This window comes from Pseudoliparis swirei, unplaced genomic scaffold (assembly GCF_029220125.1).
Source record: "Pseudoliparis swirei isolate HS2019 ecotype Mariana Trench unplaced genomic scaffold, NWPU_hadal_v1 hadal_31, whole genome shotgun sequence".
Taxonomy (NCBI): Eukaryota; Metazoa; Chordata; class Actinopteri; order Perciformes; family Liparidae; genus Pseudoliparis; species Pseudoliparis swirei.
In genome coordinates this window covers 20,810-48,507 of record NW_026613267.1, presented here as the reverse complement: position 1 = coordinate 48,507, position 27,698 = coordinate 20,810, and the positions used below count along the sequence as shown (strand labels likewise).

The 27,698-nt window shown below is 43.7% G+C and overlaps 1 protein-coding gene across 1 annotated transcript; it reads right to left on the bottom strand.

Moving 5' to 3' along the window:
• Positions 1–3,177: 3,177 nt before the first annotated feature.
• On the bottom strand, positions 3,178–26,990 carry LOC130191283 (coiled-coil domain-containing protein 85C-B-like). The gene is made up of 4 exons (XM_056410988.1): positions 26,889–26,990; positions 25,216–25,308; positions 8,834–8,932; positions 3,178–4,999 (listed from the first exon to the last, which is right to left on the bottom strand). The coding sequence occupies exons 1-4, from the start codon at positions 26,952–26,954 to the stop codon at positions 4,910–4,912; spliced, it is 348 nt and encodes a 115-aa protein (XP_056266963.1). The 5' UTR covers positions 26,955–26,990; the 3' UTR covers positions 3,178–4,909.
• Positions 26,991–27,698: the final 708 nt, after the last annotated feature.

The following is a 27,698-nucleotide window of genomic DNA, read 5'->3' as shown; positions in this document are numbered from 1 at the left end:
ATTTATAACTATTATTATAGGGCCCGATCACTGACTTAGTGACAATGGTGGACCTATTGTTCTCTTATTTATTTTCATATAGATTTGTGGTCAGAACAATCAACTGACCGTAGTTAATACGTGGCGACAAAAAAGTCACTAGCACCCCCCCCCATAAACATTAATTCAAAATCACAGCTATTAAAAAATAAAAAATCTATTAGCATCGAGCTGTTCATTAGAATCATAAGACAAAGACTTGGGCTCACCTTCAGAACACTAAGGCACAGATCTGCAGGGCTCAAGTTGTGAAGACAGGCAAGCGTGACATTTCCATCAGCACCCGATGCTCACCTGTGCGCGCATCGCAGCTGAGCGTTGCGCGCGCCGGCATCGAGCCGAGAAGAGTTGTTGGGGGGGGGGGCGGAGGGGGCTAGTGACTTTTTCTTTGCTCTTTCCCGATGCGCGCAGACCGGCGTCGGAGCTCTGCAGCGACCGCGATCGACCAATCGATCACGATCGGCGTATTGAGCACTCCTGCATTCAAATATTAAATAGCCGAGTTTTTTTGAGCGTGAGAAATACGATGTGTGGCGGGAGTGCGTGAGTTAAGACCGAAATGCGTGAGTCTCACGCTCAATGCGTGACACTTGAGAGCCCTGGGTCTGTAATAGAGATGTGGTAAATGGACCAGAACCACGTCAGGTTCTAGGAGGAAGCGACCAATGAGAGACGAGGATGCTCCCGCATCACAGGACCAGGTTCCTCCGGTCGGCCGTATGATCTGCTGACGTCACACTTCTCCGCGTGTTCCCTTGTGTTGGTGAATCTCTCCACCCGGTGGCCCCCGGAGGCCCCTCGACCTCCGAGAACATCGTCTCCTCTTGTCGTTCCAGTGCAGTGCCAGCAGAGGGCAGTCTAACTCAGGGGAGAAAACAACACGCACAACTCTTTGAAATAAAGACACATCAAATTACTCAACTTCATTTATTTTCTCTCAATTTGTTCTAAAAGTGATTCCATGTTCTTTCTTCAATACTCATCCGCTCAGTGAACGCTCAGCAGGTTTTAGTGAACACGAAGACTCAGACGAATTAAAACACCGTGCAGAAGAAGAGTGGCATATTTAAAAATCAAAGTTTTCAAAATTGCTTCAAATCAGTTCCTAGAAATAAGGACACTTTGTTGTTTGAGCCCATTGAGAGAACCGAGGCCCTCAGAGGGTCTGGACCAATAGCACGAGAGGGAGAGCCGGAGCGTCACCAACCAGCTGTCAGATAACCCTCCAGCTCCACCTCCAGCTCCACCTGACAACACTCTGACCAACAGCGTTTGTTCATCTGACATCAAGAAATACTTTTTAATGTTTCAATGTTTTCATAAAAGACATCAAAGGGAAGACGTCAAGATCTCGTGTTCTAAGAAAAAAGAGTAAGAAACATGCGGCGCGTGAAAACAGCTGCTGAACCCAGAGGGACCCTAACCCTGACCCCCTGACCCTAACCATCTAACCCTACCCCTCTAACCTAACCTAACCTACCCCTAACCTCACCCAGAGACACACGGAGAACCAGGAGCATCCGAGAAGTTATGAACTGAACTCGTTTCAGAGTTTCACAGTTTTTGCAACGGGTCGAGGCTTCAAGAGGATTCAGCCAATGCCTCTAGCTGAGGTCAAAGGTCAGAGGGAGTCACGGGTAGATGCTACAGCAGCAAGAAAAGCATTCACTCTCACTCACCCACCCCCTCCCTCCCTCACTCCCTCACCCACCCTGAGGGTGAAGCTGAAGCCTCTCACCCTGAGACGTGATTGTCGACATGCACTCGGCATAAAGTTTGATTCAGTTCCAGAGACGGTTTGATTCATGACCTTGAACATGTTCAGAGGTCACAGAGAGAAGAAGAAAAGAAACTTTCCAAACTAAGTAATTGATCACATGGCCACTAGAATACTAAATAAAGTAAAGTAACTGGAACAATGGAGCAGTGCTCTGGTTTATACATCATATACACATCAGAGACCTCAACGGGTCTGAGGTCACACTGGGTTCACACCGTCACGTTAGAATGCTAATGCTCATCAAACTGGATGACCACTAGGGGGCGATACACGTGACAGCAGCTATCGGCCTCTCTAGGAGGTCCTATCATAAACGCATCTGAAGAGAGAGACATCTTGTGGCCTTCATGTCCACCAGCAACACATCGCTCTGTGCTTGAAACCATGAAACATGAAGCATGAAACCATGAAGCATGAAACATGAAACCATGAAGCATGAAACCATGAAGCATGAAACCATGAAACATGAAAGCATGAAACATGAAACCATGAAGCATGAAACCATGAAACATGAAACCATGACACGAAGCATGAAACCATGAAGCATGAAACCATGAAGCATGAAACCATGAAACATGAAGCATGAAACCATGAAGCATGAAACCATGAAACATGAAACCATGAAACCATGAAGCATGAAACATGAAGCATGAAACCATGAAACATGAAACCATGACACGAAGCATGAAACCATGAAGCATGAAACCATGAAAACTAGGGCTGGGCAACGATTACAATTTTTAATCGCAATTAATCGCATGATTTCCCTGATTAATCTCGATTAATCGCATTTGTATACGCAAAATCCAATAATTAATTCAAAAGTAGTGTATAGCGCACTTCTATTTGAAATGTTCTGCCATATGAATGAAAGTGCCATAACATGTGTTGTCCCTGTTAGAGACACCAGAAAACACTTTCAGTGCAGTTTGTCAATTCCTAGAACTTGACACTTATTTTAAATGTTCTGCCATATGAACTAAAGTGCCATAAAATCTGTCAGGACATTGTCAAATGCACTGTTATGCAGAGACACTGTGACAGAACGCTGGAGACTGAAGCAGGGACATGATCAAAGGCAGTCGTCTCGCAGCAGCGATCATCTCTGGTGCTCTATCTGCTCAGTGTGGTGACTTTATGTGACACATTCCACTGCTGTGCAACTTCAGTAAAGTGTCCCGCACACGTTTCAGCATCATGTGTCTCCTCTGTTTTCATCAGTCAGGGCATGTGAATGCAGCGCCCACTTCTCATCAATATAATGCACAGTCACTCCGAGGTCATTGTGGTTACAGAGTGATGTCCAGTAGGGTGACCAGATTTGAGTTTGTGAAAAAGAGGACACTTTGTCTGGGGGGGGGGCTGAGATTAAACATCTCTCTTGTTCTGCCTGTTTTGTGATATACATGCCTAAAAGGTGCCTAATATTTCTAGACTGAAATAATATCGGCATTATAATTATTATAACTATGAGGATTTTTTAGTTGCCTATTTTGTGGAGCCCCCTCAGGACTTTGTGCCCTACGCACAGCGCGTAGTGCGCTATGGGAGCGGCGGCGCTGGTTGTAGTGTATAGCATGCCGCACAAACAACAATGAACTAGTGGAGGCGGCGAGGTGCTCCGTGTTGCCAGGTTGGAGACGGTGAAGTATCGTACCAAAGGCTCAACATGGTTGTATTTGGAGGATAATTATCGTGTATCTGGCAACCCTGAGATCGGTCGACCAATGACTGCTCTCTATACTGTCAGAGCTCACGTAAAGAAGGTGGAACGTAAGGGAGATATCATTTCCAAAACTTGTCAGGGGTAAATACGAGTTTATGAAAATCCAGAGAAAAACAAATATCCGACGAAGCAAAATCCCGGACGTTTTTGGAATCCCTGCCGGACGCATTTTTTAGGGCTCAAAAGCAGGACATGTCCGGGGAAAACTGGACGTCTGGTCACCCGATGTCCAGTCGTCCCCAGTGAGAGCAACAGGGTGCACGTTGTGAAGCTGTCGCTTTGCAGTCCTCTCCTTTTCATACAGCTCGTGTATTCTCCGTGTGACGTGTGTCTTGAGGGCGTCTCATACCTGCCGTCATTTGTTGAGATTCTTTTTCCCCCACAAATACTCTGACTTTATGATGTTATGTCCATAGTTTTGTCGTCTGCATTGTTTATAGTCCTCTAGGTTTTATGTCTATGTATTGTCTTTTGTCTAAAAAAAATTATTATAAAAAAAAATTTAATAATAATAAAAATAAAAAATAAAAAAAACATGCGTTAATGCGCGATAAAATAATTGTCGGCGTTAATTAAGTGCTGCGTTAACGCACGATTAACGCGTTAAGGTGCCCAGCCCTAATGAAAACATGAACCATGAAGCATGAAACCATGAAGCATGAAAACATAAACCATGAAGCATGAAACCATGAAGCATGAAAACATAAACCATGAAGCATGAAACCATGACGCATGAAACCATGAAGCATGAAACCATGAAACCATGAAGCATGAAACCATGAAGCATGAAAACATGAAAGCATGAAACCATGAAGCATGAAAACATAAACCATGAAGCATGAAACCATGAAGCATGAAACCATGAAAACATGAAACATGAAACCATGAAGCATGAAACCATGAAGCATGAAACCATGAAACCTGAAACCATAAACATGAAACCTGAAACCATGAATCATGAAACCATGAAGCATGAAACCATGAAACCATGAAACATGAAACCATGAAGCATGAAACCATAAACCATGAAACCTGAAAACATGAAACATGAAGCATGAAACCATGAAACCTGAAACCATGAAACCTGAAACATGAAACCATGAAACCATGAAACATGAAACCTCGTGGTATCGCTAGCTGACGGTGGCGTGTGATTGGAGCTCGTCGCAGCTGGAAGCCTCAAAGCGACGAAGAGGAGGAAGAGGAGCGTCACAGGAGGGTTGATGTGAACTGAGTTACTGCTGGAGGGGGAGGGGCGCCCAGCAGGAGGGCCGTGCAGCGCAGGTACTACGAGGGTCTTTCAGGTGAGGGGCGGTTCTGTGCATTCTGATCTCCTCCTCCTCCTCCTCCTCCTCCTCCTCCTCCTACAGTGGCCCTTTGAACTGGCTCCCAGAGAGGTGCTGTCTGATGGACAGCTTGGATCCGGCTGCGTCGCCCAGCTTCCTCCAGACCACCTGCAGAGACAGGTGAGACACGCAGTGAGACATGTGAGACACGCAGTGAGACAGGGTGAGACACATGAGACACGTGGTGAGACACGTGAGACATGTGGTGAGACACGCAGTGAGACATGTGAGACACGCAGTGAGACAGGGTGAGACACATGAGACACGTGGTGAGACACGTGAGACAGGGTGAGACACATGAGACATGTGGTGAGACACGCAGTGAGACACGTGAGACATGTGGTGAGACACGCAGTGAGACACGTGAGACAGGGTGAGACACATGAGACATGTGGTGAGACACGTGAGACATGTGGTGAGACACGCAGTGAGACACGTGGTGAGACACATGAGACATGTGGTGAGACACGCAGTGAGACACGTGGTGAGACACGTGAGACATGTGGTGAGACACGCAGTGAGACACGTGAGACAGGGTGAGACACATGAGACATGTGGTGAGACACGCAGTGAGACACGTGAGACAGGGTGAGACACATGAGACATGTGGTGAGACACGTGAGACATGTGGTGAGACATGTGGTGAGACACGCAGTGAGACACGTGAGACAGGGTGAGACACGTGAGACACGTGAGACATGTGGTGAGACACGCAGTGAGACATGTGAGACAGGGTGAGACACATGAGACATGTGGTGAGACACGTGAGACATGTGATGAGACATGTGGTGAGACACGTGAGACAGGGTGAGACACATGAGACACGTGGTGAGACACGTGAGACATGTGGTGAGACACACAGTGAGACACGTGAGACGTGGTGAGACACGCAGTGAGACACGTGAGACAGGGTGAGACACATGAGACATGTGGTGAGACACGCAGTGAGACAGGTGAGACACGCACACACACCTCAGTAGAACCATCTCTGTATGGAGGGCTGGTGGGTGGAGGGGTAGAGGGTGGATGAGTGGTGGGTGGAGGGGTATAGGGTGGTGGAGGGTAGAGGGTGGTGGAGGGGTAGAGGGTGGTGGGTGGAGGAGTGGAGGGGTAGAGGGTGGTGGGTGGAGGGCTGGTGGGTGGAGGGGTAGAGGGTGGTGGATGGAGGGTAGAGGGTGGTGGGTGGAGGAGTGGTGGGTGGAGGGTAGAGGAGTAGAGGGTGGAGGGTAGAGGGTAGACTAGAGGGTGGAGGACTAGAGGGTGGTGGGTGGAGGGTAGAGGGTAGACTAGAGGGTGGTGGAGTGGTGGGTGGAGAGGGTAGAGGGTAGACTAGAGGGTGGTGGAGTGGTGGGTGGAGGGTAGACTAGAGGGTGGTGGAGTGGAGGGTAGAGGGTGGTGGGTGGAGGGTAGACTAGAGGGTGGAGGAGTGGAGGGTAGTGGGTGGTGGGTGGAGGGTAGAGTGTAGACTAGAGGGTGGTGGGTGGAGGGAAGAGGGTAGAGGGTAGACTAGAGGGTGGTGGAGTGGTGGGTAGAGGGTAGACTAGAGGGTGGTGGGTGGAGGAGGGTGGTGGGTGAGGTGAGGGTAGACTAGAGGGTGGTGGAGTAGTGGGTAGAGGGTAGACTAGAGGGTGGTGGAGTGGTGGGTAGAGGGTAGACTAGAGGGTGGTGGAGTGGTGGGTGGAGGGTAGAGGGTAGACTAGAGGGTGGTGGGTGGAGGAGTGGAGGGTAGAGGGTGGTGATGTGGTGGGTAGAGGGTAGACTAGAGGGTGGTGGAGTGGTGGGTGGAGGGTAGAGGGTAGACTAGAGGGTGGTGGGTGGAGGGTAGACTAGAGGGTGGTGGAGGGTGGAGGTAGAGGTGGACTAGAGGTGGTGGAGGTAGGAGGGTAGACTAGAGGGTGGTGGAGTGGTGGGTGGAGGGTAGAGGGTAGAGGTGGAGTGGTGGAGAGGGTGGGTGGAGGGTGGTGGGTGGGTGGAGGGTAGACTAGAGGGTGGTGGAGTGGTGGGTGGAGGTGGTGGGTGGAGGGTAGTGAGGGTGGGGAGTGGGTGAGGGTAGACTAGAGGTGGTGGAGTGGTGGGTGGAGGTGAGGGTAGAGGGTGGTGGGTGGAGGGTGGTAGAGGGGGTGGAGGGTGGAGAGGGTGACTAGAGGGTGGTGGGTGGAGGGAGGGTGGGTAGGGTGGAGGGTGGAGGGTAGAGGTGGAGTGGTGGGTGGAGGTGGAGGGTGGAGGGTAGGGTGGAGGGTGGAGGGTAGAGGGTGGTGGGTGGAGGGTAGACTAGAGGGTGGAGGGTGGTGGGTAGAGGGTAGACTAGAGGGTGGAGGGTAGACTAGAGGGTGGTGGAGTGGTGGGTGGAGGGTAGAGGGTGGAGGGTGGAGGGTGGAGGGTAGACTATAGGGTGGTGGAGTGGTGGGTGGAGGGTAGAGGGTGGAGGGTAGAGGGTGGTGGGTGGAGGGTAGAGGGTGGTGGGTGGTGGGTGGTAGAGGGTGGAGGGTAGACTAGAGGGTGGAGGGTACTAGGGTGGAGGAGGGTAGGGGGGTGGAGGGTGGAGGGTGGAGGGTGGAGGGTAGAGGGTGGAGGGTAGAGGGTGGTGGGTAGAGGGTAGACTAGAGGGTGGAGGGTGGTGGGTAGAGGGTAGACTAGAGGGTGGAGGGTGGTGGGTAGAGGGTAGACTAGAGGGTGGTGGAGGGTAGAGGGTGGTGGGTGGAGGGTAGACTAGAGGGTGGAGGAGTGGTGGGTAGAGGGTAGACTAGAGGGTGGTGGGTGGAGGGAAGAGGGTAGAGGGTAGACTAGAGGGTGGTGGAGTGGTGGGTGGAGGGTAGAGGGTAGACTAGAGGGTGGTGGGTGGAGGAGTGGAGGGTAGAGGGTGGTGGGTGGAGGGTAGTGGGTAGAGGGTAGACTAGAGGGTGGTGGAGTGGTGGGTAGAGGGTAGACTAGAGGGTGGTGGAGTGGTGGGTGGAGGGTAGAGGGTGGTGGGTGGAGGGTAGAGGGTAGACTAGAGGGTGGTGGGTGGAGGAGTGGAGGGTAAAGGGTGGTGGGTGGAGGGTGGTGGAGTGGTGGGTGGAGGGTAGAGGGTAGACTAGAGGGTGGTGGGTGGAGGGTAGAGGGTGGTGGGTGGTGGGTGGAGGGTAGACTAGAGGGTGGTGGAGTGGTGGGTGGAGGGTAGACTAGAGGGTGGTGGAGTGGTGGGTGGAGGGTGGTGGGTGGAGGGTAGAGGGTGGTGGGTGGAGGGTAGACTAGAGGGTGGTGGAGTGGTGGGTGGAGGGTAGAGGGTGGAGGGTAGAGGGTGGTGGGTGGAGGGTAGAGGGTGGAGGGTAGAGGGTGGTGGGTGGAGGGTGGTGGGTAGAGGGTGGTGGGTGGAGGGTAGACTAGAGGGTGGTGGAGTGGTGGGTGGAGGGTAGAGGGTGGAGGGTGGAGGGTAGAGGGTAGACTAGAGGGTGGTGGAGTGGTGGGTGGAGGGTAGAGGGTGGAGGGTAGAGGGTGGTGGGTAGAGGGTAGACTAGAGGGTGGAGGGTAGAGGGTGGTGGGTAAAGGGTAGACTAGAGGGTGGAGGGTAGACTAGAGGGTGGAGGAGTGGTGGGTGGAGGGTAGAGGGTGGAGGGTAGAGGGTGGTGGGTGGAGGGTAGAGGGTAGACTAGAGGGTGGAGGGTAGAGGGTGGAGGGTAGAGGGTGGTGGGTGGAGGGTAGAGGGTAGACTAGAGGGTGGAGGGTAGAGGGTGGAGGGTAGAGGGTGGTGGGTGGAGGTAGAGGGTAGACTAGAGGTGGAGGTGGGGTGGAGGGTAGAGGGTAGACTAGAGGGTGGAGGGTAGAGGGTGGAGGGTAGAGGGTGGTGGGTGGAGGGTAGACTAGAGGGTGGTGGGTGGAGGGTAGAGGGTGGAGGGTAGACTAGAGGGTGGAGGAGTGGTGGGCACCGACTCCTCCACCCTCCAGGCGGAGCGCTGCACTTACGTTGCACATCTCCCTCACGATGGCCTTCTCCTTCTCGCTCAGGTCGTCCTCGTTGGCCTCCGGCGGCGGCTTGTCCAGGTTCTCATGGACCTGCAGCACCTGGAGACGGACAGGTCACTTCCTGTTACTTCTTCTATTGTTACCATGGCTAGTGATGGTCACTTCCTGTTTCTTCTTCTATTGTTACCATGACTAGTGATGGTCACTTCCTGTTTCTTCTTCTATTGTTACCATGACTAATGATGTTCACTTCCTGTTTCTTCTTCTATTGTAACCATGACTAGTGATGGTCACTTCCTGTTTCTTCTTCTATTGTTACCATGACTAGTGATGGTCACTTCCTGTTTCTTCTTCTATTGTTACCATGACTAATGATGTTCACTTCCTGTTTCTTCTTCTATTGTAACCATGACTAGTGATGGTCACTTCCTGTTTCTTCTATTGTTACCATGACTAGTGATGGTCACTTCCTGTTTCTTCTTCTATTGTTACCATGACTAATGATGTTCACTTCCTGTTTCTTCTTCTATTGTTACCATGACTAGTGATGTTCACTTCCTGTTTCTTCTTCTATTGTTACCATGACTAATGATGTTCACTTCCTGTTTCTTCTTCTATTGTTACCATGACTAGTGATGTTCACTTCCTGTTTCTTCTTCTATTGTTACCATGACTAATGATGTACACTTCCTGTTTCTTCTTCTATTGTAACCATGACTAGTGATGTTCACTTCCTGTTTCTTCTTCTATTGTTACCATGACTAATGATGTTCACTTCCTGTTTCTTCTTCTATTGTAACCATGACTAGTGATGGTCACTTCCTGTTTCTTCTTCTATTGTTACCATGACTAGTGATGGTCACTTCCTGTTTCTTCTTCTATTGTTACCATGACTAATGATGTTCACTTCCTGTTTCTTCTTCTATTGTAACCATGACTAGTGATGGTCACTTCCTGTTTCTTCTTCTATTGTTACCATGACTAGTGATGGTCACTTCCTGTTTCTTCTTCTATTGTTACCATGACTAATGATGTTCACTTCCTGTTTCTTCTTCTATTGTAAACATGACTAGTGATGGTCACTTCCTGTTTCTTCTTCTATTGTTACCATGACTAGTGATGGTCACTTCCTGTTTCTTCTTCTATTGTTACCATGACTAGTGATGGTCACTTCCTGTTTCTTCTTCTATTGTTACCATGACTAGTGATGGTCACTTCCTGTTTCTTCTTCTATTGTTACCATGACTAGTGATGGTCACTTCCTGTTTCTTCTTCTATTGTTACCATGACTAGTGATGTTCACTTCCTGTTTCTTCTTCTATTGTTACCATGACTAGTGATGGTCACTTCCTGTTTCTTCTTCTATTGTTACCATGACTAGTGATGTTCTCCTCCACCAGGACAGAGTAAACATGTCGTGCTCCACACGGCGGAACACGGACCAGCTGATCCACCTGGAGCCTCACAGGTGGTCAGAGATCACATGACATGTCTGATTGGTCTAATGTTGCTGTTCGGCCAATCAGAGTGAGCCCTCAGCTTCATGTACAGCTAGCTACAATAACACACACAGACATATAGAACAGGTAGTAACAGGAACAACTAGTAACAGGAACAACTAGTAACAGGAACAACTAGTAACAGGATCAACTAGAAATAGGAACAACTAGTAACAGGAACAACTAGTAACAGGAACAACAAGTAACATGATCAACTAATAACAGGAACAACGAGAAACAGGATCAACGAGTAACAGGATCAACTAATAACAGGAACTAGAAACAGGATCAACTAGTAACAGGATAAACTAGTAACCGGAACAACTAGTAACCGGAACAACTAGTAACAGGAACAACTAATAACAGGATCAACTAGTAACCGGAACAACTAGTAACAGGGCCAACTAGTAACAGGAACAACTAGCAACAGGAACAACTAGTAACAGGAACAACTAATAACAGGATCAACTAGTAACCAGAACAACTAGTAACATGATCAAATAGTAATCGGAACAACTAGTAACAGGAACAACTAATAACAGGAACAACTAATAACAGAAACAAATAGTAAGAGAAACAACTAGTAACAGGAACAACTAGTAACAGGAACAACTAGTAATAGAAACCACTAGTGTCAGGATCAAGTAGTAATATAACCCACTAGTGTCAGGATCAACGAGTAATAGGAACACCTAGTAATATAAACCACTAGTGTCAGGATCAACGAGTAATAGGAACAACTAGTAATATAAACCACTAGTGTCAGGATCAACGAGTAATAGGAACACCTAGTAATATAACCCACTAGTGTCAGGATCAACGAGTAATAGGAACACCTAGTAATATAACCCACTAGTGTCAGGATCAACGAGTAATAGGAACACCTAGTAATATAAACCACTAGTGTCAGGATCAACGAGTAATAGGAACACCTAGTAATATAAACCACTAGTGTCAGGATCAACGAGTAATAGGATCAAGTAGTAATATAACCCACTAGTGTCAGGATCAACGAGTAATAGGAACCACTAGTAATATAACCCACTAGTGTCAGGATCAACGAGTAATAGGAACACCTAGTAATATAAACCACTAGTGTCAGGATCAACAAGTAATAGGAACAACTAGTAATATAACCCACTAGTGTCAGGATCAACAAGTAATAGGAACAACTAGTAATATAAACCACTAGTGTCAGGATCAACGAGTAATAGGAACAACTAGTAATATAAACCACTAGTGTCAGGATCAACGAGTAATAGGAACAACTAGTAATATAACCCACTAGTGTCAGGATCAACGAGTAATAGGAACACCTAGTAATATAAACCACTAGTGTCAGGATCAACAAGTAATAGGAACAACTAGTAATATAAACCACTAGTGTCAGGATCAACGAGTAATAGGAACAACTAGTAATATAAACCACTAGTGTCAGGATCGAGTAATAGGAACCACTAGTAATATAAACCACTAGTGTCAGGATCAACGAGTAATAGGAACAACTAGTAATATAAACCACTAGTGTCAGGATCAACGAGTAATAGGAACACCTAGTAATATAACCCACTAGTGTCAGGATCAACTAGTAACAGGATCAAGTAGTAATATAACCCACTAGTGTCAGGATCAACGAGTAATAGGAACCACTAGTAATATAAACCACTAGTGTCAGGATCAACGAGTAATAGGAACAACTAGTAATATAAACCACTAGTGTCAGGATCAACGAGTAATAGGAACACCTAGTAATATAACCCACTAGTGTCAGGATCAACGAGTAATAGGAACACCTAGTAATAAAAACCACTAGTGTCAGGATCAACTAGTAACAGGATCAAGTAGTAATATAACCCACTAGTGTCAGGATCAACGAGTAATAGGAACCACTAGTAATATAAACCACTAGTGTCAGGATCAACGAGTAATAGGAACAACTAGTAATATAAACCACTAGTGTCAGGATCAACGAGTAACAGGATCAAGTAGTAATATAACCCACTAGTGTCAGGATCAACGAGTAATAGGAACACCTAGTAATATAAACCACTAGTGTCAGGATCAACTAGTAACAGGATCAAGTAGTAATATAACCCACTAGTGTCAGGATCAACGAGTAATAGGAACAACTAGTAATATAAACCACTGGTGTCAGGATCAACTAGTAACAGGATCAAGTAGTAATATAAACCACTGGTGTCAGGATCAACTAGTAACAGGATCAAGTAGTAATATAACCCACTAGTGTCAGGATCAACGAGTAATAGGAACACCTAGTAATATAAACCACTGGTGTCAGGATCAACTAGTAACAGGATCAAGTAGTAATATAACCCACTAGTGTCAGGATCAATGAGTAATAGGAACACCTAGTAATATAACCCACTAGTGTCAGGATCAACGAGTAATAGGAACACCTAGTAATATAAACCACTGGTGTCAGGATCAACTAGTAACAGGATCAAGTAGTAATATAACCCACTAGTGTCAGGATCAACGAGTAATAGGAACACCTAGTAATATAACCCACTAGTGTCAGGATCAACGAGTAATAGGAACACCTAGTAATATAAACCACTGGTGTCAGGATCAACTAGTAACAGGATCAAGTAGTAATATAACCCACTAGTGTCAGGATCAACGAGTAATAGGAACACCTAGTAATATAACCCACTAGTGTCAGGATCAACGAGTAATAGGAACACCTAGTAATATAAACCACTGGTGTCAGGATCAACTAGTAACAGGATCAAGTAGTAATATAACCCACTAGTGTCAGGATCAACGAGTAATAGGAACACCTAGTAATATAACCCACTAGTGTCAGGATCAACGAGTAATAGGAACAACTAGTAATATAAACCACTAGTGTCAGGATCAACTAGTAACAGGATCAAGTAGTAATATAACCCACTAGTGTCAGGATCAACGAGTAATAGGAACCACTAGTAATATAAACCACTAGTGTCAGGATCAACTAGTAACTGGATCAAGTAGTAATATAACCCACTAGTGTCAGGATCAACGAGTAATAGGAACAACTAGTAATATAACCCACTAGTGTCAGGATCAACGAGTAATAGGAACAACTAGTAATATAAACCACTAGTGTCAGGATCAACGAGTAATAGGAACAACTAGTAATATAAACCACTAGTGTCAGGATCAACTAGTAACAGGATCAAGTAGTAATATAACCCACTAGTGTCAGGATCAACGAGTAATAGGAACCACTAGTAATATAAACCACTAGTGTCAGGATCAACTAGTAACTGGATCAAGTAGTAATATAACCCACTAGTGTCAGGATCAACGAGTAATAGGAACACCTAGTAATATAACCCACTAGTGTCAGGATCAACGAGTAATAGGAACAACTAGTAATATAAACCACTGGTGTCAGGATCAACTAGTAACAGGATCAAGTAGTAATATAACCCACTAGTGTCAGGATCAACGAGTAATAGGAACACCTAGTAATATAAACCACTGGTGTCAGGATCAACTAGTAACAGGATCAAGTAGTAATATAACCCACTAGTGTCAGGATCAACTGGTAATAGGAACACCTAGTAATATAACCCACTAGTGTCAGGATCAACGAGTAATAGGAACACCTAGTAATATAAACCACTGGTGTCAGGATCAACTAGTAACAGGATCAAGTAGTAATATAACCCACTAGTGTCAGGATCAACGAGTAATAGGAACACCTAGTAATATAACCCACTAGTGTCAGGATCAACGAGTAATAGGAACACCTAGTAATATAAACCACTGGTGTCAGGATCAACTAGTAACAGGATCAAGTAGTAATATAACCCACTAGTGTCAGGATCAACGAGTAATAGGAACACCTAGTAATATAAACCACTAGTGTCAGGATCAACGAGTAATAGGAACCACTAGTAATATAAACCACTAGTGTCAGGATCAACTAGTAACTGGATCAAGTAGTAATATAACCCACTAGTGTCAGGATCAACGAGTAATAGGAACAACTAGTAATATAACCCACTAGTGTCAGGATCAACGAGTAATAGGAACAACTAGTAATATAAACCACTGGTGTCAGGATCAACTAGTAACAGGATCAAGTAGTAATATAACCCACTAGTGTCAGGATCAACGAGTAATAGGAACACCTAGTAATATAAACCACTGGTGTCAGGATCAACTAGTAACAGGATCAAGTAGTAATATAAACCACTAGTGTCAGGATCAACGAGTAATAGGAACACCTAGTAATATAACCCACTAGTGTCAGGATCAACGAGTAATAGGAACACCTAGTAATATAAACCACTGGTGTCAGGATCAACTAGTAACAGGATCAAGTAGTAATATAACCCACTAGTGTCAGGATCAACGAGTAATAGGAACACCTAGTAATATAACCCACTAGTGTCAGGATCAACGAGTAATAGGAACACCTAGTAATATAAACCACTGGTGTCAGGATCAACTAGTAACAGGATCAAGTAGTAATATAACCCACTAGTGTCAGGATCAACGAGTAATAGGAACACCTAGTAATATAACCCACTAGTGTCAGGATCAACGAGTAATAGGAACCACTAGTAATATAAACCACTAGTGTCAGGATCAACTAGTAACTGGATCAAGTAGTAATATAACCCACTAGTGTCAGGATCAACGAGTAATAGGAACAACTAGTAATATAACCCACTAGTGTCAGGATCAACGAGTAATAGGAACAACTAGTAATATAACCCACTAGTGTCAGGATCAACGAGTAATAGGAACAACTAGTAATATAAACCACTAGTGTCAGGATCAACTAGTAACAGGATCAAGTAGTAATATAACCCACTAGTGTCAGGATCAACGAGTAATAGGAACCACTAGTAATATAAACCACTAGTGTCAGGATCAACTAGTAACTGGATCAAGTAGTAATATAACCCACTAGTGTCAGGATCAACGAGTAATAGGAACACCTAGTAATATAAACCACTAGTGTCAGGATCAACGAGTAATAGGAACCACTAGTAATATAAACCACTAGTGTCAGGATCAACGAGTAATAGGAACCACTAGTAATATAAACCACTAGTGTCAGGATCAACGAGTAATAGGAACCACTAGTAATATAAACCACTAGTGTCAGGATCAACGAGTAATAGGAACACCTAGTAATATAAACCACTAGTGTCAGGATCAACGAGTAATAGGAACACCTAGTAATATAAACCACTAGTGTCAGGATCAACGAGTAATAGGAACCACTAGTAATATAAACCACTAGTGTCAGGATCAACGAGTAATAGGAACCACTAGTAATATAAACCACTAGTGTCAGGATCAACGAGTAATAGGAACCACTAGTAATATAAACCACTAGTGTCAGGATCAACGAGTAATAGGAACACCTAGTAATATAAACCACTAGTGTCAGGATCAACGAGTAATAGGAACAACTAGTAATATAACCCACTAGTGTAAGGATCAACGAGTAATAGGAACCACTAGTAATATAAACCACTAGTGTCAGGATCAACGAGTAATAGGAACAACTAGTAATATAAACCACTAGTGTCAGGATCAACGAGTAATAGGAACAACTAGTAATATAAACCACTAGTGTCAGGATCAACGAGTAATAGGAACAACTAGTAATATAAACCACTAGTGTCAGGATCAACGAGTAATAGGAACAACTAGTAATATAAACCACTAGTGTCAGGATCAACGAGTAATAGGAACAACTAGTAATATAAACCACTAGTGTCAGGATCAACTAGTAATAGGAACAACTAGTAATATAAACCACTAGTGTCAGGATCAACGAGTAATAGGAACACTAGTAATATAAACCACTAGTGTCAGGATCAACGATTAATAGGAACCACTAGTAATATAAACCACTAGTGTCAGGATCAACGAGTAATAGGAACAACTAGTAATATAAACCACTAGTGTCAGGATCAACGAGTAATAGGAACAACTAGTAATATAAACCACTAGTGTCAGGATCAACGAGTAATAGGAACAACTAGTAATATAACCCACTAGTGTCAGGATCAACGAGTAATAGGAACCACTAGTAATATAAACCACTAGTGTCAGGATCAACGAATAATAGGAACAACTAGTAATATAAACCACTAGTGTCAGGATCAACGAGTAATAGGAACAACTAGTAATATAAACCACTAGTGTCAGGATCAACGAGTAATAGGAACACCTAGTAATATAAACCACTAGTGTCAGGATCAACTAGTAACAGGATCAAGTAGTAATATAACCCACTAGTGTCAGGATCAACGAGTAATAGGAACAACTAGTAATATAAACCACTGGTGTCAGGATCAACTAGTAACAGGATCAAGTAGTAATATAACCCACTAGTGTCAGGATCAACGAGTAATAGGAACACCTAGTAATATAAACCACTAGTGTCAGGATCAACGATTAATAGGAACCACTAGTAATATAAACCACTAGTGTCAGGATCAACTAGTAATAGGAACAACTAGTAATATAAACCACTAGTGTCAGGATCAACGAGTAATAGGAACACCTAGTAATATAAACCACTAGTGTCAGGATCAACGATTAATAGGAACCACTAGTAATATAAACCACTAGTGTCAGGATCAACGAGTAATAGGAACAACTAGTAATATAAACCACTAGTGTCAGGATCAACGAGTAATAGGAACAACTAGTAATATAAACCACTAGTGTCAGGATCAACGAGTAATAGGAACAACTAGTAATATAACCCACTAGTGTCAGGATCAACGAGTAATAGGAACCACTAGTAATATAAACCACTAGTGTCAGGATCAACGAATAATAGGAACAACTAGTAATATAAACCACTAGTGTCAGGATCAACGAGTAATAGGAACAACTAGTAATATAAACCACTAGTGTCAGGATCAACGAGTAATAGGAACAACTAGTAATATAAACCACTAGTGTCAGGATCAACGAATAATAGGAACAACTAGTAATATAAACCACTAGTGTCAGGATCAACGAGTAATAGGAACACCTAGTAATATAACCCACTAGTGTCAGGATCAACGAGTAATAGGAACACCTAGTAATATAAACCACTAGTGTCAGGATCAACTAGTAACAGGATCAAGTAGTAATATAACCCACTAGTGTCAGGATCAACGAGTAATAGGAACAACTAGTAATATAAACCACTGGTGTCAGGATCAACTAGTAACAGGATCAAGTAGTAATATAACCCACTAGTGTCAGGATCAACGAGTAATAGGAACACCTAGTAATATAACCCACTAGTGTCAGGATCAACGAGTAATAGGAACACCTAGTAATATAACCCACTAGTGTCAGGATCAACGAGTAATAGGAACACCTAGTAATATAACCCACTATTGTCAGGATCAACGAGTAATAGGAACACCTAGTAATATAACCCACTAGTGTCAGGATCAACGAGTAATAGGAACAACTAGTAATATAAACCACTGGTGTCAGGATCAACTAGTAACAGGATCAAGTAGTAATATAACCCACTAGTGTCAGGATCAACGAGTAATAGGAACACCTAGTAATATAAACCACTGGTGTCAGGATCAACTAGTAACAGGATCAAGTAGTAATATAACCCACTAGTGTCAGGATCAACGAGTAATAGGAACACCTAGTAATATAACCCACTATTGTCAGGATCAACGAGTAATAGGAACACCTAGTAATATAAACCACTGGTGTCAGGATCAACTAGTAACAGGATCAAGTAGTAATATAACCCACTAGTGTCAGGATCAACGAGTAATAGGAACAACTAGTAATATAACCCACTAGTGTCAGGATCAACGAGTAATAGGAACAACTAGTAATATAAACCACTAGTGTCCGGATCAACGAGTAATAGGAACACCTAGTAATATAAACCACTGGTGTCAGGATCAACTAGTAACAGGATCAAGTAGTCATATAACCCACTAGTGTCAGGATCAACGAGTAATAGGAACAACTAGTAATATAAACCACTAGTGTCAGGATCAACTAGTAATAGGAACAACTAGTAATATAAACCACTAGTGTCAGGATCAACGAGTAATAGGAACACCTAGTAATATAAACCACTAGTGTCAGGATCAACGAGTAATAGGAACCACTAGTAATATAAACCACTAGTGTCAGGATCAACGAGTAATAGGAACAACTAGTAATATAACCCACTAGTGTCAGGATCAACGAGTAATAGGAACAACTAGTAATATAAACCACTAGTGTCAGGATCAACGAGTAATAGGAACAACTAGTAATATAAACCACTAGTGTCAGGATCAACGAGTAATAGGAACAACTAGTAATATAAACCACTAGTGTCAGGATCAACTAGTAATAGGAACAACTAGTAATATAAACCACTAGTGTCAGGATCAACGAGTAATAGGAACACCTAGTAATATAAACCACTAGTGTCAGGATCAACGATTAATAGGAACCACTAGTAATATAAACCACTAGTGTCAGGATCAACGAGTAATAGGAACAACTAGTAATATAAACCACTAGTGTCAGGATCAACGAGTAATAGGAACAACTAGTAATATAAACCACTAGTGTCAGGATCAACGAGTAATAGGAACAACTAGTAATATAACCCACTAGTGTCAGGATCAACGAGTAATAGGAACCACTAGTAATATAAACCACTAGTGTCAGGATCAACGAATAATAGGAACAACTAGTAATATAAACCACTAGTGTCAGGATCAACGAGTAATAGGAACAACTAGTAATATAAACCACTAGTGTCAGGATCAACGAGTAATAGGAACAACTAGTAATATAACCCACTAGTGTCAGGATCAACGAGTAATAGGAACCACTAGTAATATAAACCACTAGTGTCAGGATCAACGAGTAATAGGAACAACTAGTAATATAAACCACTAGTGTCAGGATCAACGAGTAATAGGAACAACTAGTAATATAAACCACTAGTGTCAGGATCAACTAGTAATAGGAACAACTAGTAATATAAACCACTAGTGTCAGGATCAACGAGTAATAGGAACACCTAGTAATATAAACCACTAGTGTCAGGATCAACGAGTAATAGGAACCACTAGTAATATAAACCACTAGTGTCAGGATCAACGAGTAATAGGAACAACTAGTAATATAACCCACTAGTGTCAGGATCAACGAGTAATAGGAACAACTAGTAATATAAACCACTAGTGTCAGGATCAACGAGTAATAGGAACAACTAGTAATATAAACCACTAGTGTCAGGATCAACGAGTAATAGGAACAACTAGTAATATAAACCACTAGTGTCAGGATCAACGAGTAATAGGAACAACTAGTAATATGAACCACTAGTGTCAGGATCAACTAGTAATAGGAACAACTAGTAATATAAACCACTAGTGTCAGGATCAACGAGTAATAGGAACACCTAGTAATATAAACCACTAGTGTCAGGATCAACGATTAATAGGAACCACTAGTAATATAAACCACTAGTGTCAGGATCAACGAGTAATAGGAACAACTAGTAATATAAACCACTAGTGTCAGGATCAACGAGTAATAGGAACAACTAGTAATATAAACCACTAGTGTCAGGATCAACGAGTAATAGGAACAACTAGTAATATAACCCACTAGTGTCAGGATCAACGAGTAATAGGAACCACTAGTAATATAAACCACTAGTGTCAGGATCAACGAGTAATAGGAACAACTAGTAATATAAACCACTAGTGTCAGGATCAACGAGTAATAGGAACAACTAGTAATATAAACCAATAGTGTCAGGATCAACGAGTAATAGGAACAACTAGTAATATAAACCACTAGTGTCAGGATCAACGAGTAATAGGAACACCTAGTAATATAAACCACTAGTGTCAGGATCAACTAGTAACAGGATCAAGTAGTAATATAACCCACTAGTGTCAGGATCAACGATTAATAGGAACCACTAGTAATATAAACCACTAGTGTCAGGATCAACGAGTAATAGGAACAACTAGTAATATAACCCACTAGTGTCAGGATCAACGAGTAATAGGAACACCTAGTAATATAACCCACTAGTGTCAGGATCAACGAGTAATAGGAACACCTAGTAATATAACCCACTAGTGTCAGGATCAACTAGTAACTGGATCAAGTAGTAATATAACCCACTAGTGTCAGGATCAACGAGTAATAGGAACAACTAGTAATATAAACCACTGGTGTCAGGATCAACTAGTAACAGGATCAAGTAGTAATATAACCCACTAGTGTCAGGATCAACGAGTAATAGGAACACCTAGTAATATAACCCACTAGTGTCAGGATCAACGAGTAATAGGAACAACTAGTAATATAAACCACTGGTGTCAGGATCAACTAGTAACAGGATCAAGTAGTAATATAACCCACTAGTGTCAGGATCAACGAGTAATAGGAACACCTAGTAATATAAACCACTGGTGTCAGGATCAACTAGTAACAGGATCAAGTAGTAATATAACCCACTAGTGTCAGGATCAACGAGTAATAGGAACAACTAGTAATATAAACCACTAGTGTCAGGATCAACGAGTAATAGGAACACCTAGTAATATAAACCACTGGTGTCAGGATCAACTAGTAACAGGATCAAGTAGTAATATAACCCACTAGTGTCAGGATCAACGAGTAATAGGAACAACTAGTAATATAAACCACTAGTGTCAGGATCAACTAGTAATAGGAACAACTAGTAATATAAACCACTAGTGTCAGGATCAACGAGTAATAGGAACACCTAGTAATATAAACCACTAGTGTCAGGATCAACGAGTAATAGGAACCACTAGTAATATAAACCACTAGTGTCAGGATCAACGAGTAATAGGAACAACTAGTAATATAAACCACTAGTGTCAGGATCAACGAGTAATAGGAACAACTAGTAATATAAACCACTAGTGTCAGGATCAACGAGTAATAGGAACAACTAGTAATATAAACCACTAGTGTCAGGATCAACGAGTAATAGGAACAACTAGTAATATAAACCACTAGTGTCAGGATCAACTAGTAATAGGAACAACTAGTAATATAAACCACTAGTGTCAGGATCAACGAGTAATAGGAACACCTAGTAATATAAACCACTAGTGTCAGGATCAACGATTAATAGGAACCACTAGTAATATAAACCACTAGTGTCAGGATCAACGAGTAATAGGAACAACTAGTAATATAAACCACTAGTGTCAGGATCAACGAGTAATAGGAACAACTAGTAATATAAACCACTAGTGTCAGGATCAACGAGTAATAGGAACCACTAGTAATATAAACCACTAGTGTCAGGATCAACGAGTAATAGGAACAACTAGTAATATAAACCACTAGTGTCAGGATCAACGAGTAATAGGAACCACTAGTAATATAAACCACTAGTGTCAGGATCAACGAGTAATAGGAACAACTAGTAATATAAACCACTAGTGTCAGGATCAACGAGTAATAGGAACTAGTAATATAAACCACTAGTGTCAGGATCAACGAGTAATAGGAACAACTAGTAATATAAACCACTAGTGTCAGGATCAACGAGTAATAGGAACAACTAGTAATATAAACCACTAGTGTCAGGATCAACGAGTAATAGGAACACCTAGTAATATAACCCACTAGTGTCAGGATCAACGAGTAATAGGAACAACTAGTAATATAAACCACTAGTGTCAGGATCAACGAGTAATAGGAACACCTAGTAATATAAACCACTAGTGTCAGGATCAACTAGTAACAGGATCAAGTAGTAATATAACCCACTAGTGTCAGGATCAACGAGTAATAGGAACAACTAGTAATATAAACCACTGGTGTCAGGATCAACTAGTAACAGGATCAAGTAGTAATATAACCCACTAGTGTCAGGATCAACGAGTAATAGGAACACCTAGTAATATAACCCACTAGTGTCAGGATCAACGAGTAATAGGAACACCTAGTAATATAACCCACTAGTGTCAGGATCAACTAGTAACTGGATCAAGTAGTAATATAACCCACTAGTGTCAGGATCAACGAGTAATAGGAACAACTAGTAATATAAACCACTAGTGTCAGGATCAACGAGTAATAGGAACCACTAGTAATATAAACCACTAGTGTCAGGATCAACGAGTAATAGGAACCACTAGTAATATAAACCACTAGTGTCAGGATCAACGAGTAATAGGAACACCTAGTAATATAAACCACTAGTGTCAGGATCAACGAGTAATAGGAACAACTAGTAATATAAACCACTAGTGTAAGGATCAACGAGTAATAGGAACAACTAGTAATATAAACCACTAGTGTCAGGATCAACGAGTAATAGGAACAACTAGTAATATAACCCACTAGTGTCAGGATCAACGAGTAATAGGAACAACTAGTAATATAAACCACTAGTGTCAGGATCAACGAGTAATAGGAACAACTAGTAATATAAACCACTAGTGTCAGGATCAACGAGTAATAGGAACAACTAGTAATATAACCCACTAGTGTCAGGATCAACGAGTAATAGGAACACCTAGTAATATAAACCACTAGTGTCAGGATCAACGAGTAATAGGAACAACTAGTAATATAAACCACTAGTGTCAGGATCAACGAGTAATAGGAACAACTAGTAATATAAACCACTAGTGTCAGGATCAACGAGTAATAGGAACAACTAGTAATATAAACCACTAGTGTCAGGATCAACGAGTAATAGGAACAACTAGTAATATAAACCACTAGTGTCAGGATCAACGAGTAATAGGAACCACTAGTAATATAAACCACTAGTGTCAGGATCAACGATTAATAGGAACCACTAGTAATATAAACCACTAGTGTCAGGATCAACTAGTAACAGGATCAAGTAGTAATATAACCCACTAGTGTCAGGATCAACGAGTAATAGGAACAACTAGTAATATAAACCACTAGTGTCAGGATCAACGAGTAATAGGAAGAATTAAAGCTGCTAGCAGCATTGAGCGGGCCCTCGACAATTCACGCACGTCGAGCGTACTTGCCGGTCGTCCGTTCGCCGGACCGAGAAGGTTTGCGACCTTCAGACCGAGCGTCAAAGAGTTAGACGTTTTCTTCTCCGAACGCAATGACATATCGACGAGATCTTCGGTAGTTATGATGACAGCGAACCAATAATGGATCCCAGAAATTTTCGGATGAATCGGAGAAAGCGTTTTGGAAAAAAGCGGAAAAAATGTTTTTTAACAAAATTCAAAATGGCGGAAAATCTAAGTGGGTGGAGCTCATGGTCACAATGTAATTTTCGTTAGAGCAGGTCCAAGCGGACACGTATGATGAATTACGAGGTAATCGGTCATTGGGGGCAAATACCGTGGCCCAAAGAAAGAACTATTTGTGTTCCCGTTACCAGTAGGTGGCGCTACGACTAAAACAAATTAGACTGCAGAGGTCTTCAGGCCTGGAGTCTCATCACACATGTGGAGTTTGGATTGGATCCGATGATGTGGAGTCGAGTGACATTGGTTTATTCGCTCACGGCGAAGGACCATACTTTGACGCTATACCGAGGTCCCAATGTTCAACGTATCGTTACGAGCTTCGCAGGGGAGCATTACCAAGGTATTAGGTCTATTTTGGGAAATTTTGAGTGGGATCTGACTAATCTGTGAGGAGCAGGGTATAAAAGAATAAAACATGTAACTTCATGGTGCCACTAGGTGGCGCTTTGACCATAATAAAAAATGTGCATATTAATCTCTTCAGGGTCAGTATGTCATGATATCTGAGAAATATGGAGCAGATTACATGATGTATGGGCAAGTTACATCAACTTGGATTTTTATGGCGAATTGTGTTTTTTTAAAGTTCGACCCACCTCTCAAAGTTTAATATTTTTTAAATCTTTCAAAGACTTAAGAGGAAAAAGGTCTCAAGATCATATAGGGCGAGTTTGGAATGAATCGGGTGTACGCTCTAGGAGGAGTTTACTGTTTTACAACTTACAAAAAACATCAAAAATGGGCAAAAATGGCCAAAAATGCAGATATTGAGGGATTAATTGCAGCGCCCCCTAATGTTCAAATATTATGCAAAAAATAGGGTAGGTTAAGGGATGCCATATGGACATATGATAGAAATTTGGTGAGGCTAGGCCAAAGGATTTGGAAGTTATGTAACTTCAAATATTAGGCCACACCCTTTAAATGTTCATTGGTCCATATCGTCTGAACGCAATAAGATATCAACAAGATTTTCACAGATTATGATGACATTGACCCAATAATGGACCACAGAAATTTTCGGGTGAATCGGACAAAGCGTTTTGGAAAAAAGTGAAAAAAATATTTTTTTACAAAATTCAAAATGGAGGAAAATCTAGTCAGGCGCATTTGATTTTCACCAATGAGTAATTTGTAGAGCAGGTCCAGGTGAACCTTTAGCTCAAATCTCAAGTCAATCGGTCATTGTCGGGAAAAAATATTAGCTTTCTACCTCAAGGGGGCGCTAGAGAGCTAATTCTTTGCACTTTTTCCCGAGATCTCAAAATTATCGAATTTTTCGCCGATTCTGATATGTTTGGAAATTTTGAACGTTGTCGTGGCAGTCCGAGACACTCGTATCTCCATGCTAAGGCGCGCGTGAATAATAATAATAAACAGAGCAATAACAATAGGTCCTCGTCGGACGGACTACGTCCTTCGTCTCGGGCCCTAACTAGTAATATAAACCACTAGTGTCAGGATCAACGAGTAATAGGAACAACTAGTAATATAAACCACTAGTGTCAGGATCAACTAGTAACAGGAACCACTAGTGACATGAGTTGGATGACCGGGTGCATGGCCCTCTTTCTGGTGGGCCGCGTGAGGCCGGGTCTGAAGCAGTGAATACCTTCATGGCGTGCACCACGGCCTCAGGCTTCTGGACGCAGGACAGGTAGCCTGAGGCGGGGGAGGACTCGCTGGTGGGGAGACGGCCGGTACCCTGGAGGGGGGGGGGGGGGGAGAGAGAGAGAGAGAATGAATATGAGACACTAGGGGTGACCAGTAACAGAGGAGCTCTCCTCCTCAGTGGGTGTTTGCTTCTGACCCATCACCAGAGAGATGCCCCCCCCTCTTCAGCTCCCAGCAGCTCTGCTACCTGCACCGTGACTTTAACCTGGTGTGATGGGAGCAGGGAGAGGACCAGGGGGGAGAGGACCAGGGGGGAGAGGACCAGGGGGGAGAGGACCAGGGGGGAGCTGGACTCACCCCCCCACACAGTGGCTCTCTGTTCCAGGGACACAGAGACCTCCGGGTCACACAATGGCCCCATTCATGGTGCCCTGGCGTCGGGGCATTAGACACGGCGCCGTGGCTTCAGACCTCCGCCCGCCGCTGATGCGTTTGTCAGCTCCTCCACCCGCTGACCCGTTTAGAGGCCTGCACCACCTGCACCACCCAGATCACAGAACCACCCCCACGCAGCCGAGAGATGCTCCGTGAGACCAACAGTCAAGGAAAAGAGGTTCTCTGAGGTTTGTTTCCTCTGTAGACGGATGCTTTAGGACACGTATGTTTCAGGTGTGTGGAAGACCGTCAACACGCCTAGTGACGGCCAACTGAACCACGGCGGTGGTTTGACCTTTGTTTGACCCTCACACAGGGACGGGACTCATAGTCTCACGTCATGGACACACAGAGAAGGTTCACGGGAATCTGGCACCCTCCAGTCTCCTGTGTCCTTTGAATGCACAACAACAACAACTACTCAAAATACTCCCTATTCGCCATTTATCAGCCCAAGAATTATTTTTGAATAAAAATGATGACAAAAGAAGCCAAAGTTTCAAAATGTATTCAAGCGTTTTGCCTAAACGATATACGTCCTGGGTCCCCTCCTCTTCCTCTCACTATGGAGTTCATCAAGGCTCCGTCCTGGGTCCCCTCCTCTTCCTCTCACTATGGGGTCCCTCAAGGCTCTATCCTGGGTCCCCTCCTCTTCCTCTCACTATGGAGTTCATCAAGGCTCTATCCTGGGTCCCCTCCTCTTCCTCTCACTATGGAGTTCATCAAGGCTCCGTCCTGGGTCCCCTCCTCTTCCTCTCACTATGGAGTTCATCAAGGCTCCGTCCTGGGTCCCCTCCTCTTCCTCTCACTATGGAGTTCATCAAGGCTCCGTCCTGGGTCCCCTCCTCTTCCTCTCACTATGGGGATCCTCAAGGCTCCGTCCTGGGTCCCCTCCTCTTCCTCTCACTATGGAGTTCATCAAGGCTCCGTCCTGGGTCCCCTCCTCTTCCTCTCACTATGGGGATCCTCAAGGCTCCGTCCTGGGTCCCCTCCTCTTCCTCTCACTATGGGGATCCTCAAGGCTCCGTCCTGGGTCCCCTCCTCTTCCTCTCACTATGGGGTCCCTCAAGGCTCCATCCTGGGTCCCCTCCTCTTCCTCTCTACACTAATTATCACTGCTCTGTCATTCGCTCGCACGGCTTGACTTGATTCCAATGTGGAGGCCCTGGTGTGTGTATGTGTGTCCCTGTGTGTGTGTCCCTGTGTGTGTGTGTGTGTGTGTGTGTGTGTACTGACCGTGTGCGTGGCGTCCTGGCGTTGGGGCAGCGAGGACAGCTGGGACTCTGAGTGGTAGAGGGTCATTCCCTTCCTCAGGACCCGAAGGTCACCTGGGTTGGGCTGCTGACACACACACACACACACGTTAGATCCAACTCAACATCAGGACTCTTTTGAGTGCAGCGTCAATTAAAAATATGTTAATTAGTCAAAATTGTTTATCCAAAATCTGATGAAGGGGTTAATGCAGCTACGTCCATAAACATGATGTATGTCGTGTATATAACCTATAGTGTTCTATGTGTCAGAACCATAGGAGATTTTTGAGGCAGATTATTCAATTAAATTCAGTTTATTTTGTACATCTCACAGTCAACAACCTCACTTAGCATTTAGCATATTCAGAGTCCAGACACATGTTGACCAATGGGCTTCCAGGACTTCAACCCAAATATCCAGGACCCAACGTTGTGTGAAATCTCGATGTGCACATGAAATTGTGAGAACATTTTGTATTTAAACTAACTATGTGAATTACAAAGCATACAGTATGTATACCATGTGAATTAACACATGAATATATATAGAACATTTCCATGACTTTTCCAAAACCTTTGGGATTTTATTTTTTTCAGTGACTTTTCCAGGCTTGGAAAGAAAACGTTAAACATTCCAGGGCTTCTCCAGGTTCTCCATGAGCGCACGAACGCTGACCGTACGCTGTCTGGTGACTTACTGACCAGCAGGTCCATCAGCAGGGATAAAGAGAAGTGCAACACGGCGTGGTGAACATGAGAGGCCGTGACCAGAGACTCGAGGACCCAGACG

What these genes read in the sequence shown, in the direction of transcription:
- LOC130191283 (XM_056410988.1), bottom strand. Translation starts at nt 26,954, where the DNA reads ATGACCCTCTACCACTCAGAGTCCCAGCTGTCCTCGCTGCCCCAACGC. An exon ending in GCCAGGACGCCACGCACACG is followed by an intron (nt 25,309 to 26,888) that starts GTCAGTACACAC and finishes CCCCCCCTCCAG; the next exon opens with GGTACCGGCCGTCTCCCCAC. An exon ending in TCGTGAGGGAGATGTGCAAC is followed by an intron (nt 5,000 to 8,833) that starts GTAAGTGCAGCG and finishes CTGTCTCTGCAG; the next exon opens with GTGGTCTGGAGGAAGCTGGG.